The following is a 17,750-nucleotide window of genomic DNA, read 5'->3' as shown; positions in this document are numbered from 1 at the left end:
ATGTGCAATCAAGAGGAGGAAGGACCAGCTATGAAGAGAAATAAAGGACTTAGGGCTGAACAGGATCAGAGCAAGCACCTAGTCTAATCTCTTTACTTAGCACATCAGGAAACTGAGGCCCAGAGAGAGTTAGCAATTTGCCCAAGGTCGTATATGATGGAGCCAGGATTGAAACTTGGCACCTTCATCTTCAAACCCAGTGGTGCTCCCTCCAGTACGGCACAAGGGCCTCGGGCACGTCCAGGTCATGTAACAGATTTTCTTAGTATCTCTGCCCACATCACTTCCCAGAAAGCCATATTGGACCCTCTCTGCATAATCTCAGGGTCATCAGCCCTGGATAAATGCTTCTGACCCTGCTGGGAAGGCCACCCGGTGCTGTGCTCCCTCCCTGTGCTTTAACACGCCTGTGTCTCGCTACTCTGCACATCATCCATGATAAAAACAGTTCAGGATGCTGGATCAGCAGATAAACTTGTCAAACCCCTGAGGCCAAACGGCTAAGCCGTGTAGGCTCATCCCCTAAGAGCTACGCTGGAGGCTTTGGACAATTCCAAGTGGGGTCTCCAGAGCTTGTCCCCATTACAGGTCATCTCCTTCCTGGCTGAGCAGGAGAGCAACAACCCCCACCACACAAGCGTGAGGCTGAACAAGCGAGGCAACAAGAGAGCAGCCTGAGTCATCCTGGTTCCTTCATCATGAGCTCCACCTTTATTATCTAGCTATAGTATGGTGCCCACCCAGCACAGCAGACAGTGGGCGTCCACGACGAGGGAAGTCTCCCTTTGGTGGCAGCCCCAAGTGGCCGATTCTGAGGCCTGGCTGGGCTCCCTCCCAGCTCTCTGGACTCCACTCTGACTAGTCCAGCCATTTTGGCATCGGTGGCCCAGAGTCCTTTGCCTTTCCTGCCTCAGGCTGGGACATGCCTCCTTTTCTCCGGGCAGCTGGATTGGGACGCCAGGAAACATCAGTCCTGCACCAGGAAGTTGATGAGTGCAGTTCGGGGAGAGAGGAAGGCCTTGGTGATGGTGCGGCCCTGAAGAAGCTGGACTCCCAGCTCACTCTGGAGGACCAGCTCATGGACCTTCTCCCGGTCTCGGGCTACCTGGTAAGGCACAGGGATCCTGCCACAAGCTTTGTTGTTGATCTGGAAAGGAGAGAAGCCCAGTTAAGTGAAGAGAACTTGGAGAGGGTCTGACGATGCGGCTCCCCTGCCTCTAACTCCCACTGTCCCGGGCCTGTTTAGGGAGAAGTACTGCAGGCGGCTAGAAGTAAGTCAACATTCACTTTCCTAAATGAGGTGGAATTAGGAGACCGGATGAAGGCCTAAACACTGCAGAGAAGGCCCCAGGGATGGGAAGAGCTTCTGTGTTGTCCAAAGGCTTCTAGGAACGCGCAGGCTCAGGGAAAGGTATTTAAGAAATCACAGGGCCGAGGCCCAGCTTATGCTGTTTCCAATCCTGGAAAGATGAACCTGCCTCAGGGGAGCTATTCAAAATCTAAGCTGTGGCCAGGCATAACCATCTCGGCAGTTTTCAACGAGGCTTGAAACAGACCCACTTTTGCCAGTAGATGGTTCTTAACTGTTTAATATCTGAATCCTATGAAGCTATGAATTTGAAAGGCTCCGATCTTCACCACAATTGATATTTGTAGGCTGATAAAAATTAACAGAAAAAACACATTTAGTGAATCATGAAAACAAATGGGCAATGATACTTTCTCATTATGATACAGCGATAGGGAGAGACTAGAAGAATGATTCATTTATACAGGAAACTCCCAGAGGAGGAAGGCCCCTTCACCGATGTAAGCTGACACCTTGACAATGGATAGTCCTCAGCTTTAAATAAAGCAAATTCTTCAAAGCCCCATGGTGACCAGTGAAGTTTTGGGGCTTGATTAGATTATATTTGACATTTCTTAAAAGTTAGCTTCTAAAACACCTAGATTGAAACAGAGCAGGCTAGAATACTGAGCGTTGGGGTAGGCAAAGGATTTTGTCTAACATTTAACAGCTGTTTAACTGCTAACGATGGCTTTTTCTTCCTCCTTAGCCTGTAGTGTTTTTTTTTGGAAGCTTCTGGCAGCTGTCAATCACCCCTTCTTGCCATGAATACTCTACCTTTGACTTTGACTCCTGCACCTTTGTGACCGCTCTTTCCCACTCTCTGGCCTGACCCAGGAACACAGGTGTCCTCCAAGGCTCTGTCGTGGGCCCTCTTTTCTCCTCCCTACACGTTCTCTTAATGACCTCCTGAGTTCCTGTAGGCTCAATGATCATTTCTATATCCCAACATTTATATGCCAGCCCTTGTCTCCCTCCTGAGTTCCAGGGTCCCATCCAGCTGTCTGGCTGGGCATCTCCGCCAGGATGCTCCATAAACATCTCAAACTCATGTTTAAAGCAGAATTCTTTTCTTCCCCAAGCCTTATCCCTCCTTTCACTTGTATCCCACCCTTTTCCTTTAAGAGTATTATTATCCTTCCATTGGAGTCCGCTTCATCTCTTCACTCTTCCCCACACTCTCCATGACGCCATGACTTGTCAAGACTCACCGTGTCTCTCTCTATTCCACTCTCTCCAAACCCATGTCCCCCATCCTGGTCCAGGACCATATATCCTTTTAATTGGATCCTAATTGGATTCTTGGCTTCCAGCTCTCTTTTCTCTAGTCCAATGACCACACAAGGTTTGATCATGTCAGCTCCTCTGCTCAGGAACCTACAGAAGTTCCCTATTATCTCTAAGACAAATCCTTAGGCTGGGCATTTAAAATCCTTTACCATCAGGCTCCAGATCATATAATGAAGCCTTCCTTCTCTCTCCCCAGCCTCCCCCCACCCTGTATGACTTGATGTTCTAATCGGTAATCCACTTTCTGCTTTGCCCTGATTCCTGATTTTGGCTGATTCTGTTTGTTTCCTGAGCACCTGGCTTCCATGTGGAAGGTACTCCCTTTCCACTTCTGCCTCTCATAAGCTTTGGCTTCCTTCAAGGTTCAGCTCATAAAGCCTCTTCCTCTAGGAAGGCTGCATTCAATTTAATTTTTTTTCATTTTATTTTTAAAAATGTGAACTTAAATACTAAATTAAATGAACATTTCCACAGGGTAGAACAGCGTCATGAATTGTGAAATTGTGAAAGACTACTATGGGGAGTGTGGGAAGCCCTTTCTGACCCTCTGCCGGTTACTCTCTCCCTCTCCTGAGTCCATAGCAGAGGGGGGTACACAGTTACTTAACCCAGAGAAGTCAGGCTGCTCACAGGGCAAAGGTGAGGGATGATCGGTGGAGACTGTGCTTCACTGGTATTTTCAAAATGTTGAGAAAAATTGGGAAAGGTCTGAATGTATTGGCTGGGCCTTCTATGACAAACTTTGCCCAGGATGGGCAAGCGTAGATTGGTTGTGACTGGCCCTGCTGCATGGACGTGACATTACCAGGTACCGATTATTGATCGATTATGGTTTAGTTTTATCAATCATAGCATTAGCCATTGTAACTACGTTCTCGAGGCTTACAGTGAGCTATTTTGTATAGGCCTCGTGAGGCTTTTTAGATGACTACGTATGGAACTCAGTAGCAGCCGTGCCATTGGAAGGAGACAGAGAAGATGGATGAAGGATGATTTAACCTGACCATAAAGATGTTTTTCACTAGCCCTGGGCTGCGCTGGTATGAGTGGTGAGTTGGAGACTTCCCAAAGGATGTTCCGAAGTAACTGTGTGGGTACCCCCTGCTACCATGGACTCAGGAAGACCCCTTCTAGCAAGACTACATCATGGTGGACCAATTCCAGTCTTAGTTTTTGTCACTGGACTATTTTGGTTCCCTCCACAGCCTGGTGCCTTTTCAACTGAGTGAAAAGCTGCCCTGACTGTCAAAGGGGTCTCTGGTCCCTGAGGGGCCCTGGACCTCCCTTACTGGTACCTGCTAGCCTTGCCAATAAACAGATTATGCTCAGACCTTTTGTGCCATGGCTCCTCTTTATCACAGATTTATCGCAACTCCTATCCATGGGTTCACTCATCATTTGAGTAGGAACATTCTTAGTACCAACCTTGAGGCCATGCACACGTAGGCATGTATGAACTGAATGTTCTGGAAGGCCGAACACTCTTACAAGAAGGGAAGGTGCAACACTACAACGTTGTGGTGAAATTAAAAAAACAAACCAAACCCAAACCAGTTACATCCCAGAGCCCAGGCATCACGTAGCAGGGATGTGGAGGGCCCGGCCAGAGGCTGGGAGCTTAGAATGCTTTGCATGGGCTGTGAGATCAAGATCCTTCTCATGAAGCAGAAGAAGTTCAAGGCAGCTCCTCACCTCCTTCCATCATTACAGAAAAATGCCTTCTTGTGGAGCCCCAAAGGCTTTGGGAGGCCCAATTCTCATCAAATACATGTAGCCAAGAATAACTGATTTCACCTTCCTTTCCTGCCCCAGGGAAAGCAGCCAAGAACAGAAGGCTGGCTGCAGGATAGTCTCCAGTGAGCAGGGGTACCATCCACAGCTACTATGGCCTCTAAACACACAAACCTTGATCTCCCATGTCAGACTGAGGAGCCCAATTGCTTAAGGCTGGCCACCGGGCAATAAGGCATGGAGGAGGGTCTTGTGGTTCTGCCACCCTTCACTGAAACTCCCCTTTGGTGCTTTTATGGCCCTTTCTGAGTGTAGATGGTGCTGAGGCTCTATGAGTATAGGTGTGGCTGAAGAAAGGCCAACATAGGTGGACTACCCAGAAGTCTTCCCCACCGTGCACTCTCTGAAGCTCCCCTGTTTGGTCAGAGCTTTGGAGGCCATAAGCAGAATCCGTGGGTCTCTGATGTCTATCTTGGGCCTCCGAGGCACTGTTATTTTTCAGGGAAGCTGAGAGGGATTAAAAGCCTAGATTTCATGTCAAAGACATGTAATTCCATTGGACAAGCATTTATTGTGCCCCAAATGTGTGCAAAGACTTGGCCAGATTCCTTAGTTGTATGTGAAGGGAACAAGGGATCTGGGCAGCAGAAATACGAATAGCTGATGTTTTCTGGGTAGAAGGGAAACCTCAGCACTTTGGGAAGAAAGCAAAATCCCTTGGAACAGCAAGTTCTAACAGTCTCCCTTCCCGTCTTGGTCCACTACACATAGGCCACGCTCATGTGCAAATGCCCTCTGGGTGCCTCCTCAGGCTAAGCCCACTCTGGCCCAGTCAGCGCACTGGCCTCACTGAGTCACCCCTTTCACGAAACATCTTGCCAAAGGCCATGAGCCATCGCAGTGGATGAAGAGGGCCTTTACAGCTCTGATGTCTCAGAGGTGACTCTGCGCTACTGGACAGATTCGTAGGCCCGAAGGCTTCTCATGGGAAAGTGCCCAACAGGCACTAACTGCTCCTGCTGACACCTCAGTTAGGGTCCAAAGCGACAGCGCTGGGTCCCCAGCCTCACTGAGGAATGGACAGCGGGGGGGGGGGGGGGGGGGTGTAGAGGATATAGCAGCCGTGGTTGGAAAAAAGGCACTTAGAAACAGAGCAGCTGTGAAGGCGTGCAGTCTCCTGGCATAAACATTTTCTTTGCAAATATTGATTTTTCTGCTCAGCCCACTGTTGACACAGATGCAGAAGGGCTGACCTTCTCTGGCTCGCAGTCTCTGGGTGGTCAGATTTCTTAGTCTCACTTGGCAAATGAACACACTTGTCCCTGGGGCCTGTTTCCACAATGCTTGGCACCTAGGAAAATGCTAATAACAAATGCTCATCGATTGATTTTTTCCTCCCGATGTGCCCCAATAGGCCACACCCAAATGCTGTATCACAGGCCAATCTTCCAAGGCCAAAGCGATCATGTCCTGTGGCCCCCTCTTCCATGTCAGAGAAGATTTTAGAGTAGAGGGCAAATTCATCTGTTTGGAAAGGAATTCTGAGCTTAGGAGAGGCTGCCACTGTAGAGCTACTCTAAAAACTGCCGAGTACTTAGTGCTCTGAAAATCGTCCTCTTCTACGTTTTCAGTACCCAGCTGGGTCTGGAAGGGCCGTTGGAGGAAGGCCTGGGGTAGGAGGGAAGGGGCTCCAGATCCTCAGGGTCCTCCCTGACCAAGCCTTTGATGAAAGTCTGAAGCAGGAGGCTAAATAGAGTAGATGCACTCCATCCCTTATTCCTTCCCTTGCACTTCTTCTGGGAGACAGAAAGCTAGACCAAATCCTCCTTCTGCCACCACCTCCCCATGCCCTGGGCTAGGAAGGAGAGGCAGGGTGAAAAGCAGGCAGGCAGGCAGTCAGTAGGTATCGATGAAGTGTTTACTCTGTTCTGGGCCCTGCACTGAGTCCGGGGATGCAAAGGAAGGCAAGAACCCTGGCTCCTCCCTCAAGGGGCTCATAGTCTACCAGAGGAGACAAGATACAGATAACTACATGTTAGAAGGTAATCTCAGAGGGAAAGTGCTGGTGGAAGTGAACGGGAAAAAAGCCTCCTACTGAAGGGGGAGTTTTGGAATTTGCGAAGAGTCTAGGAGGAAGCCATGACAGTCAGGGTGAGGGCAAAAGCATTCCAGGCACTGAAGGCCGAACCTGAACAGGCACAGAGTAGGGAGGAAGAACCTGGCCTGGGTCTATACCTGTGTTACCCCTATATAGAGGTAACATGCTGCAGATTTTGTACTTTACAAACTGAACACTGTCTCCAGTCCTACCCAACAAAAGAGTTTGTAAATATTCTTTTCCCCTTTGTTGTAGTGATCGCATTAGAATACTGTGGTATTTGGATGAAAGTATCTTTACTAGATATATCTTACTATCTTCATAAAATAAATTTGTGGTGACAGCTTGAAGAAAGGCTAGCTGAGAAGCCAGGGAGAAGTACTGGATGAGAGCAAGCAGGCAAGGTTGATCTAGAGTGAAGATTTTTAAGGTCAGGGCTATGGAGAATGTTTATAGGCAACAGGAAGAAGCCAGAAAATAAAGACTGAAGATCAGATAGAAAGCACGGATGATGGCGGCAGCGATTTCCTGGAGAAGAGGGGAGGAGATCAAGAGGGCAGGTAGAGGGGTTTGCCATCATCTCATCCAGGGAGCCTGGGCTGGAGTGATGGGAGATCTTCGAAGAGAAGAGAGGAGGGAGCTCTCAGAAAAGAGTCCTGATTTTGTCAGTCATGCACGAGGAGAGGTCCTCAGTGAGAGGTGGGGAGCTTGAGGATGGAGACAAGAAGGTCTGGAATAGCTACTGTGAGGAGATTCCCTTTTGTTCTTCCCAATGCATTGTTCGCAGGAGAGATCGTAGAGAAGATATTGGTATGTGGTCACGTGACAGAGAGAATCTTATAACTTACATGCTGGTTTGGGCCAAAGACCAGGAAGACACAGATTTCCTACTTATTTGACTTGTGATGGAGAATTCAGTTGGAAGGAGGTCTAAAACCAGATCCCTAACACCCAGCAAAATACATAGGATACAAATATTACAAAATATACAGAAGAAGCCGTGATTGAGCAGCAATATGGACTAATCAATATGCCATATAATCTGGCTGCTGCCAGCCAAGGGTAGGGAAGAAGACATCCTTCTTTACCAGAATCGCCATCTCCACCATGTCGGGCTGCTGCTTGGGTTGCAGATCCACCACGGGCCAAGACTGATGGAGTACACTGGCATTCCAGTCATAATGGCTGCACAGCTTGTTCTTCACATGGGCCAGACCTGTAACACCAAGCAGACAGATTCTTAATTGTCTAGCAAACAGAAGGCTTGTTACATCTGGCATGATAAAAAATATTTTACCCAGAGGCAGACTGATTTAATACTGGCCAGAAGAATATTTTGAGGAGGTAATATCCTGGTTTTTGATAACACATTAAATCTATTTCAAAAATAATATATTATGTTCTCCCTAATTGCATGTTAAAAATAGTTTAACATTAAAACATTTTTTTGAGTTCCAAATTCTCTCCCTCCTTTCCATCCTCCCACTTTTCCTCTCTTCCCGAGAGGGTAACCAATCTGATACAGATTTTACATGTGCAATCATGTAAAACATTTTTCCATATTAGTCATTTTGGATCACACATTAAGTATTATAGAGGCTCAAGTAGGGACTTTCACTCATTACTTTCCAATTTTAAGTAACAGATAGTGATTTTTTTTGCAAGCTACAATTTCTGTGAAACTGGAATATTGTGTCATAAAAGAAAATTACAAGAGGCCAAGGCTCACAATTTTAATGTAATCCTTACTAGGCAGTTTTGCTGGAGGAAGCAAAGCCTTTGTGTTTTGGGGAGCAGGCCATAATGGAACAAGCCCCCTTGTCTTCATTCATTTCTTGCGTGTAATTATTTCACTTGTTGACTTAGGTAAATTAATGTAGGCTAAATTTAGTCCCCTGTTTCAGATGCCTTTTACATTCTACTTTACCTTTCTCTTACTATCTCTTCTGTAAGGTAAGCAGGCCTCACAGTCCTGTCACTGAATCTAAATTAACTTCTTTAACTTAGCATAAGTCAAATGGTAGAGAGGGGAACAAAGCCATTCTGTAATCGCTTGTGATCATGGCCTGGTATCAGCCCCAAAGGAAAATGCTTGCCCTTTGTCTCTCTGTAGATTGTATCAAGAAACATTCCCAATTATATAAGCATTTACAAAGGAATCATGGAAATTAACTGGTTAAATAATAGTGCAAAAATGCAGAGTTGGTATAGTTTAGAGTGTGAGCCCTGGAGTCAAGAAGACCTAGGTTCAAACCTGGCCTCAGATATTTCCCATTTGAGTGATCCTGGGCAAGTCCTTTAATCTCTGCCTACCTCAGTTTCTTCAACTGTAAAGTGAGGATAATAATAATAACATCTACCTCCCAGGATTGTTGTGAGGATCAAGTGAGAGAGCAATTATAAAGCCCTCAGCATAGAGCCTGGCATATAGAAAGTGCTATTTTGTGATTATGATTATTGAATGATAGGCTGCTTTTCTGCCCATCTTCTAAGCTTACACAAAGAAATTTGTATAGGATAACAGCATAGGCATTTAAAAAAAAGCTCATTTACTGGAAGCCTGTGAAAACATGCCTTCTTGGGAGAAGTTTCTATAGTCAGCAAGAACAAAGCACAGAAAAGCCCCGATGGGTTTATCTGGATGTGTCTCTATTAATTCAGAGAATCTGCCAAAGTAGTCCAACAAAGAAACATATAACTATGCAAGGAAATGTGCTCGTAAAACAGTAAAACTAGAAACAGAGGCTGAAAGTATTTTCTAGCCAAACAATTAACACAGCACAAAGGAAAGCCAATTATCCAGGGGTAGGTTAAATCATTGGTGCTAGATGTCTTGACTCTGGCTGCCAGGCCTGTCAGAGAGTTCTAATTTTTCTTAAACCCCTAACCTTTTGTCTTAGAAACAATACTGAGTATTGTTTCCAAGGCACAGGAGCAGTAAAGGCTAGGCAAAGAGGAGTGGGGCTGGGGGTGTTAAGTGACTTGCTCAAGGTAACATAGCTAAGAAGTGTCTGAGGCCACATTTGAACCCAGGACCTCCCATCTCCAGGCTTCACTTTCTATCCACTGAGCCATCTGGCTGTTCCCTGTCAGTTATTTCACCATTTATTTGCATCTCCACTTGAGAAGGGAGGTTTAGGAAAGGGGAAGGAAAATTCAGTTCATTTGATTTTATCCTGTTAGTAATCATTCACCAGCCTGGTGAGTTTGGAGAGTTTAACCTCTCGGTTGAGGAGAACACGGAATTTTAGTTAAATTGTAGTTAAATACTTGGAGTACCTGCATTTTGAATTAATGAAGATCTCAAACTGGCTTCTAAAAAACAAATCACTGATACACCCAATCCATTAGAACCAGCAGCAAAGCTTTGAGTGGACTTTTCTCATTAACATGGTGCTCTAAACAAATAAGCCAAGTCAGCTCAGATGAATCCTGCTACAGCCTGGCTGAAAAGAACTGGAATCTTCTATTTCATTGGACCAGATATTCTGAGGAAGAAAGGGGAGACAAGCTACTACTCTCTTTGCTAGAGGGATCTCAGACCTGAATGGTGCAACAAAGGCATTGCTGCCATAGGACCATGAGCCTCTAGGATGCCATGCAACCTGCCCTTCTAGGCCCACTAATGAAAATGTCCCAAGTCCAGGAGATGGGCTCTCTGGCAAAATCAGAAGGAGGTGACTTCCTGACTTCCTAAGGCAATGCCATTCATAACCATTCTACAACTTTCTTATGGGGTTTGCCAGAGGAAAATCAAACTTCTTCTGGTTTACTGGATGTAGTTCTAGTGGAATCTCCCCTGTCTGTGTGGCAGCTGAGCAGGATATAACATGGGGGAAAGGACCCTGAATAGAAAGAGACCTGTTGGGTAGATCCTTTTAAATATTCAACTAAAAAAATTCTGATTTTTTTGGCCTGTCAGGCCAAATTTCAAATACGAAGTAGGACTTCTTTGATTACAGCATATTAGAACACTGCAAGTTTCGGGTCTGAAACGGGTCTGTTCTGTTTAGCAGAAAGATACAAGCTGATTCTTGATGATAAATTCCTATACATTTATATGTTCAATGAGTGTTCCTCTATAGATGGGAGGGGGGTGACAGGAGCAAAGACCAGTGCTTCCATGGACACATAGAGGGGTGGTGGGACTGGGGGAGGTGGCCAACTGCCTCCAAGAGAGCTTGGTTCATTCTTTCCAGGAGAGCTGATTCCAGGTCTGGGATCCTCCAGCTGCTCTTGCCCTCTACTTCTCCACTCCAGAAGGGCTAGTAGGCAAAGCTGTTCTGCACCACATGTGTAAATCACTACCAGCTGCACACAAGGGGCCCCCAGCTCAGGGGCAGCAGTGGGAGAGATACAGCAGCCCAACAACTCAAATCCACATGGGGCTTTTGGATTGATAGAGCCAGCTCCTCACACGAGGCAGAGAGGCTTTGTGTGATAGGCAGTAAAAGCATTTCTATCCTCATTTTATCCATCAGCACACTACAGGGCAGAGGGAGTATGACAACTTTCCCAGGGTTCCAAAGCCAGTGCAACTGGAGTCGTCTTTCACATCAGTGTATTTATGGTGTTACCTGGGGGTTTGGGTTTTGTATGAGTGTGCTCTTACATCAATGACCAATATGGAAGTGTATTTTGTATGACAATAAAAATAAAATAGAAAAATCAAATCAAATAAGAAAAAAGAAGTCATCATTCTCAAGGTAGATGAACTTCTTTAGAAGAAACTGTCTTATAATTCCCATTTATGAAAATACTGAATATATCTTGCAAGAAACACTTGAGTGTCTACTATGTATAAGGCATTTGATTATACTGAAGGGAATATGATGATAAGTGACACAATAGCCACTTTCATGGAGTAGAAATAGAAAACAGACATTCAAATAAATTACACAAAATGATCATATTAAGTGCAGAGAGAAGGCACAAGGAAAACTCATTATTTAAGACCTGGGGAGACGAGAACTTCTGAATTTTTTTTGGATGAAGAGAATCAGGGAAGCTTGGTGGAGGTGATGGACCTTGAAGGAAAGTTTTTCAATATTCCTTTTACTGTGTGAAAAGGCCAATACCAAAGTGAAGTCCTTTATAGTTACTTTCTAGGGTATGTGACACAGTGTGTATTGTGTCTATTAGACGCTGATGCAGTTACTCTGATTCCCATACAAAGGGCGTAGGAGATTCAGTAACTTATTGACTGAATGACCTTCATTCTAGAGATCTAGACCCATTAAGTCAAGTCCAAAGGAGTCTCAGATGAAAAGAAATGTATAAAAATGTGTGTGTGTATATATGTGTATATACACACATATATTTATGTACACATATATAAACAAAGACGTACTTATATGTATACATCTTACACATATATTTTCAAAGGGAATGGCCAAGTCACTGTGCAGATTATCCCAATCTAAACAATGATTTTAATGGGGTGACCAGGATCCAAATAAGACTGTATTCATAGAGTAGCAAGTAATCAACAAGATTTTATTGAATGAATGACATGATAAAATGCTTTGCAATATCTAGATCAGTATTTTAATATTCTTGAATTGAATGGCTCTAACAGTAATCTTTTCCAATTATGAACTGGTGTCTTGTACATGAGCTTCCCCTTCCTCCTCTTTCTCCAGCCTTCTGTGGCAACTAGTGAGAAGAGGGGAACATGCCATCTCTCTCGAAAGCTTCTGCACACGTGAAGCCTCCTTTAAGCAAGCATCTTAAATTTGTGTCTGGATGGGAAAATGCTCTCCTAGGATAAACAACAAACCTCTCACAATTTAGTGAGAGTATCTGTGTGCTCTGGAGATACAGGGTTTCAGGAAGGAAACAGATTTCCTCATCCTGTTAATGTTTACAGACTGCCAAGATCAGTTCCATGAACGCTTCTCTCACCAAAGGCGGCATTAACTCTTGAAGCATCTCATGCCATTTAGTATTGGGTTCTGTGCTTTATAATACTGATTGAATCATTACTTCTCTTTTATGTTTACTATATTTGCCAATATTAATTTGAAATTCTCTTTGGGGGACAGTCTTCAATTCTATATGTCATCAAGGAGAATGCCTCTTAGGAAATTTCTTTTTTTTCCTAAGGAGAAGATTAGAAGAATAATTTCTGAGCTTTCTATCCCAAAATGCCTTATTCACTTTATAGCCATTCTCATATTATTTTTGCTAGCTGTATGAGAACAAAAGTACATTGAAACAAAGATATCACATTATAAGCTGTTTTCTTAAATAAATAAAAGGCAAAAAAGGGCAAAGTTATTCTGCATTATGACTGATAGTGTAGTGATTGCAACCTTCTCTATCACTCATCTTGAAAATAAAGATGCTACACAGCAGGAACAAGTCCTGAGAGTGATAAAAAAACAAAACACAAGAGCCCAATCCCAAAATATATTCACATTTTAATCTCCAAAGTCCCACTGCCTTGTAAATTTAAAATCTGATGGCTAGAATTCTGTCATGCCTGGATGGGGCTTTGCAGGAGTTGGAGCAGAGATGTCAATGAAGGTAGTCATTCCATGAGATAGGATGTCCTTTTTTTTTTTTTAAACTGTTACCTTCCATCTTAGAATTGATTCTGTGTATTCATTCTAAGGCAGAAGAGCAATGAGGGCTAGACAAGTGATTTGCTCAGGGTCACCCAGCTAGGAAGTATCTGAGGACATATTTGAACCCAGGATCTTCTGTCTCCAGCCTGACTCTCCTCCACTGAGCCATCTAGCTGCCCCTCAACTCAATTTATTATTAAAAAAAGAAACAATACACAAAGTCAGACTGATTAGATAAAGAAAAAAAAGTCCACATTTTCAAACATATTAATTCCAGAACACACTGCCTCCTATACCCCAGAGAAATAGAGGGAAGTTCCAATGTGTACAAAGATATTTATAGCAGCTCTTTTTGTGCAGCCAAAGAACTGGGCCAGATACTAGGGGAACTTAGTGACTATCATTAGTTACTATCAACTTGGGGAATAACTGAACAAATTATGACACATGAATATAATGGAATATTATTGTTCTGTAAGAAAGGACAAAGGGGATAATTTTAGGGAAAGACTTGTATGAACTGATACAGAGTGAAGGGAGCAGAACCAGGAGAACAATTTATACGATAATCACATTGTGAAAATGAACAACACTGAAAAACTAGGGAACCTCAATCAATACCATGACCAACCATGATTCCAGGAGTTGGCTGATGAAGAATAATAGTCACTGCCTAACAGAGAGAGGATGAACTCAAGATGTAGAATGAGACAGTATTTTTGGACATGGCCAAGGATGGAATTTGTTTTGCTTGACTCAACATGCTTTCTTTCTTTTTTCCAGTAAGTGGAGTGGGTGGGAGGGAGGAAAAAAATGCCTTTTTAAATTAAATTTTATTTTTTTAAAGCTTTACCTTCTGTCGTAGAATCAGTACCAAGTAATAGTTCCAAGGCAGAAAAGTGGTAAGGACTAGGTAAATGGGATTAAGTGACTTGCCCAGGGTCATTCAAGCTGTCCTAATTAATGCTTGTTAACAAAAAAGTTTTCAAAAAGAACACATTTTTTCAGTATCTGTCTTTCTAAGGTGTTTCATTCTCATATCACAGCAGAAATGAGAGAAGCAAAAACAATTAGAACTTAGCAGAGCAGGAAACTAGCCCTAGAGGGAAGCCAAGTGTAGCTTTCTCTTTTGGTCCTCAGTGAACAGAAAGATTTTGTTCAAGCAGTAAAGGGTTTCCAATGATAGCATAATCATTGTTTCTCAGAATAGGTGAAATGGCAGTAAACCAGGAGTGCGGCTCATTGAAGGAAGTACCCAGGCCATTTATACTTCTCTCCTGGCTCTGCTCTTGACTCTCCAGATTTTTCCATCTTGCCCTCACATAAGCTTCTTCCATCCACTCTCAAACTTTGCTTTCTGGCTCTTTTTCATATGCTGCCTCTCCTTGAGGGTGAGGATTGTTGGGGTTTTGGCTAGTATTTTAAATCCCAGCACATAACAGAGTGCCTGGAGCACGGTAAGTGCTTAATATATCCTCTCCCTCTCCCTCAATTCTCTCGTCCCCCCACCCCACCCTTGATCTTTCTCTTTTCTCCCTCTCTCTTATTTGCCTGTCTGTCTCTCTCCCCCCTACCTCGCCTTCTCTGTTTTACTTTTTCACTGTATCTCCAGTGCCTGGTATATAGTGCACAGTGCCTGGTATATAGTATACAGTAAGCACTAAATTAAAGCTTGCTGCTTGATTGACTGACACCAACTTTTGGTGAGTTACCTTTGGAATTGTCAAAAGATAAATGAGAAAAGGTTTGCTATTTGAGGGATATAATAAATGAAATTAAGCAGACAAGGGGGAAGTCAGCTGTCTAAAGAAGATAAATGCAGGCAGTATTGGACTGGTGATGGTCAGGCTGCTGGAACCCTTAGCTTTCTGCACACCAGGCAGAGTCTGTGAGCTCAAAAAAATCTAAATATGAAAAGCTCCTCCTGGGTCAGGGCAGCCCCAAACAGCTCCTCTGGAATTTCAGCAGCCTAAAATGCCATGCTATCTAAACACAAAGGCAAGCAGGAAGTCCAGTGCAATTCAATATTGACAGAATTGCTACCCTGCATTCTCATGTAAATTCCTAAGCAGATCCAGAGAGAAAAGAACAAATCTGCTTCCAGGCTTCCCAGTAAAACTAAGACACTTGGGTGGCCTTGCTGCTGCCACACTCAATTGTGGCTGGCTGGTCAGTCACTGATGACCACAGACGAGTGAGCCCCAGGACAGGTCAGCACAGGGTCTGCCTGATGCTTACATGGGTATTCTGGAGTCTCTGACACACAATCCTTTACCAATGGTCAATCTTTATCACAACAGATAAATGGTGCCACGTTCAAAATTTGAGGAAGTAGGCTCACTGCTTTTTTAATACTGGGTTTGTAACCTGCCACAAACAAAAGATCATTGAGGAATAACTTGGTGAAGGAGAGCTAGCCCACAGTATTGTTTTCAGGGTTTATTTCCACATTCTGAAGCAAGGGTACCAGATGAGAGAATCTTGTTTCTTGGATTAAGAAAAGAAATTCCATTGGCTAGATTCCTCAACTTGGAGTCAGGAAAGGGTTAGTTCCCACCTTTGCCTCTTATTAGTTGTGCTCCTCAGGGTAAGCCACTAACCCTCTCTCAGTCCCAGTCTTTTCATCTTTAAAACAGGGATAATAATAGTTATGTATGCTTCAGAGGATTGCAAGGCTCAAATGAGATAATAGATGTAAACCACATTTCAAGCTTTAAGCCATTATATAATTTATAATATACAATTATAATAGTTATCATCCAATATTCTGATAGGCATAATATTGATATATGTAAATTCATCTATTTTTCACAACTCTGGCAAATAGGTCCTATTATCACCACTCTCTTTTAAAAGATGAGGAAACTGAGGAACAGAGAGACTTCACTCCTTATAGCACAATAGTATTCCATCACCAACAGATACCACAATTTGTTCCGTCATTCCCCAATTGATGGACACCTCCTCATTTCACAACATTTTGCCACCACAAAGAGCAAGGCTCTAGATATTTTTGTACAAATCTTTTTCCCTATTATCTCTTTGGGGATATAAACCCAGCAGTGGTATGGCTATATCAAAGGGCAGGCAGTCTTTTAGCGCCCTTTGGGCATAGATCCAAATTGCCTTCCAGAATAGTTGGATCAATTCACAACTCCACCAGCAATGCATTAATGTCCCAACTTTGCCACATTCCCTCCAACATTTATCACTTTCCTTTGCTGCCATATTGGCCAATCTGCTAGGTGTGAGGTGGTACCTCAGAGTTGTTTTGATTTGCATTTCTCTAATTATAAGAGATTTAGAACACTTTTTCATGTGTTTATTGATAGTTTTAATTTCTTTATTTGAAAACTACCTATTCATGTCCCTTGACCATTTGTCAATTGGAGTTCCTTATAAATTTGAGAAATTGGATCACTGTCAGAAGTTTTTGTTATAAAAAAATTTCCCCCACTTTGTTGCTTCCCTTCGATTTTGGTTACATTGGCTTTGTTTGTACAGAAACTTTTAAAGTTAATATAATCAAAATTATTCATTTTACATTTTGCTGGGTTCTCTATCTCTTGCTTGGTCTTAGATTCCTTCCTTTCCCATAGTTCTGACAGATAGATATACTATTCTATGTTTACCTAATTTGTTTATAATTAAACTCTTTATATTTAAGTCATTTACCCAGTCTGAATTTATCTTAGTATAGGTGTGAGAAGTTGATCTAAACCTAATTTATCACATACAGTTTTCCAACTCTCCCAGCAGTTTTTGTCAGATAGTGAGTTCTTGTCCCAAAAGCTAGGATCTTTGGGTTTATTGAACACTATCTTGTTGCTGCCATTTATCACAAGCCTATTCCATTGACCCACTCTTCTATCTCTTAGCCAATACCAGATTGTTTTGATGATCACTGCTTTACAGTATAGTTTGAGTTCTGTTACTGCTAGGCCCCCCTCCTTCACATTTTTTTTTAAATTGGGTCTCCTGATATTCTTGATCTTTTGTTCTTCCAGATGAACCCTGTAATAATTTTTTTCTAATTCTATAAAAAAGTTTTTTGGTATAGGTATAATAGTAAATTAATCTAGGCAGGATTGTCATTTTTGTTATATTAGCTTGTCATACCCACGAGTAATTAATGTTTTTCTAATTGTTTAGATCTAGTTTTATTTGTGTGAAAGTGTTTTGTAGCTATGTTTAAATAACTACTGAATTTGTCTTGTCAAGTAGATTCCCAGATATTTTATATTGTCTAGGGTGATTTTAAATGGAATTTCTCTTTCTAATTCTTGCTGCTGGGTCTGGTTGGAAATATATAGGAATGCTGATGATATATGTGGGTTTATTTTGTACCTCACAACTTTGCTAAAGTTATTGATTCTTTCCACTAGCTTTTTAGTTGATTTTCTCAGATTCTCTAGGTATAACATCATGCCATTTGCAAAGAGTGAGAGTTTAGTTTCCTCACTGCCTACTCTGATCCCTTTAAGTTCTTTTTCTTTTCTAATTGCTACTGCTAGCATTTCTAATACAATATTAAATAGTAGTGATAATGGGCATCCTTGCTTCACTCCTGGTCTTATTGAGAAAGCTTCTAATTTAACCTCATTGCAGATGATACTTGCTGATGAGGAACGGCCCTTCTCTTCCTCTACTTTCTAATGTTTTCAATAGGAATGAGTGTTGTATTTTGTCAAAGGCTTTTTCTGTATCTATTGAG

At 42.9% G+C, this 17,750-nt stretch overlaps 1 protein-coding gene across 3 annotated transcripts in view; it reads right to left on the bottom strand.

Annotated features, from left to right (window-relative positions):
• Positions 1–688: 688 nt before the first annotated feature.
• The window catches only part of LARS2 (leucyl-tRNA synthetase 2, mitochondrial), a 207,372-nt gene continuing 190,310 nt past the window's right edge, over positions 689–17,750 (bottom strand). For all 3 annotated transcript variants that reach the window (XM_001379440.3, XM_016426424.2, XM_056800229.1), the window contains 2 exons: positions 7,556–7,683; positions 689–1,147 (listed from right to left, as the gene is read on the bottom strand). In XM_001379440.3, the coding sequence (XP_001379477.1) occupies positions 968–1,147; positions 7,556–7,683 (308 nt within the window). In that variant the 3' untranslated portion in view covers positions 689–967. The remainder of the gene's footprint in view (positions 1,148–7,555; positions 7,684–17,750) is intronic.

This window comes from Monodelphis domestica, chromosome 5 (assembly GCF_027887165.1).
Source record: "Monodelphis domestica isolate mMonDom1 chromosome 5, mMonDom1.pri, whole genome shotgun sequence".
Taxonomy (NCBI): Eukaryota; Metazoa; Chordata; class Mammalia; order Didelphimorphia; family Didelphidae; genus Monodelphis; species Monodelphis domestica.
This window is presented reverse-complemented; position numbering and strand designations above follow the sequence as displayed.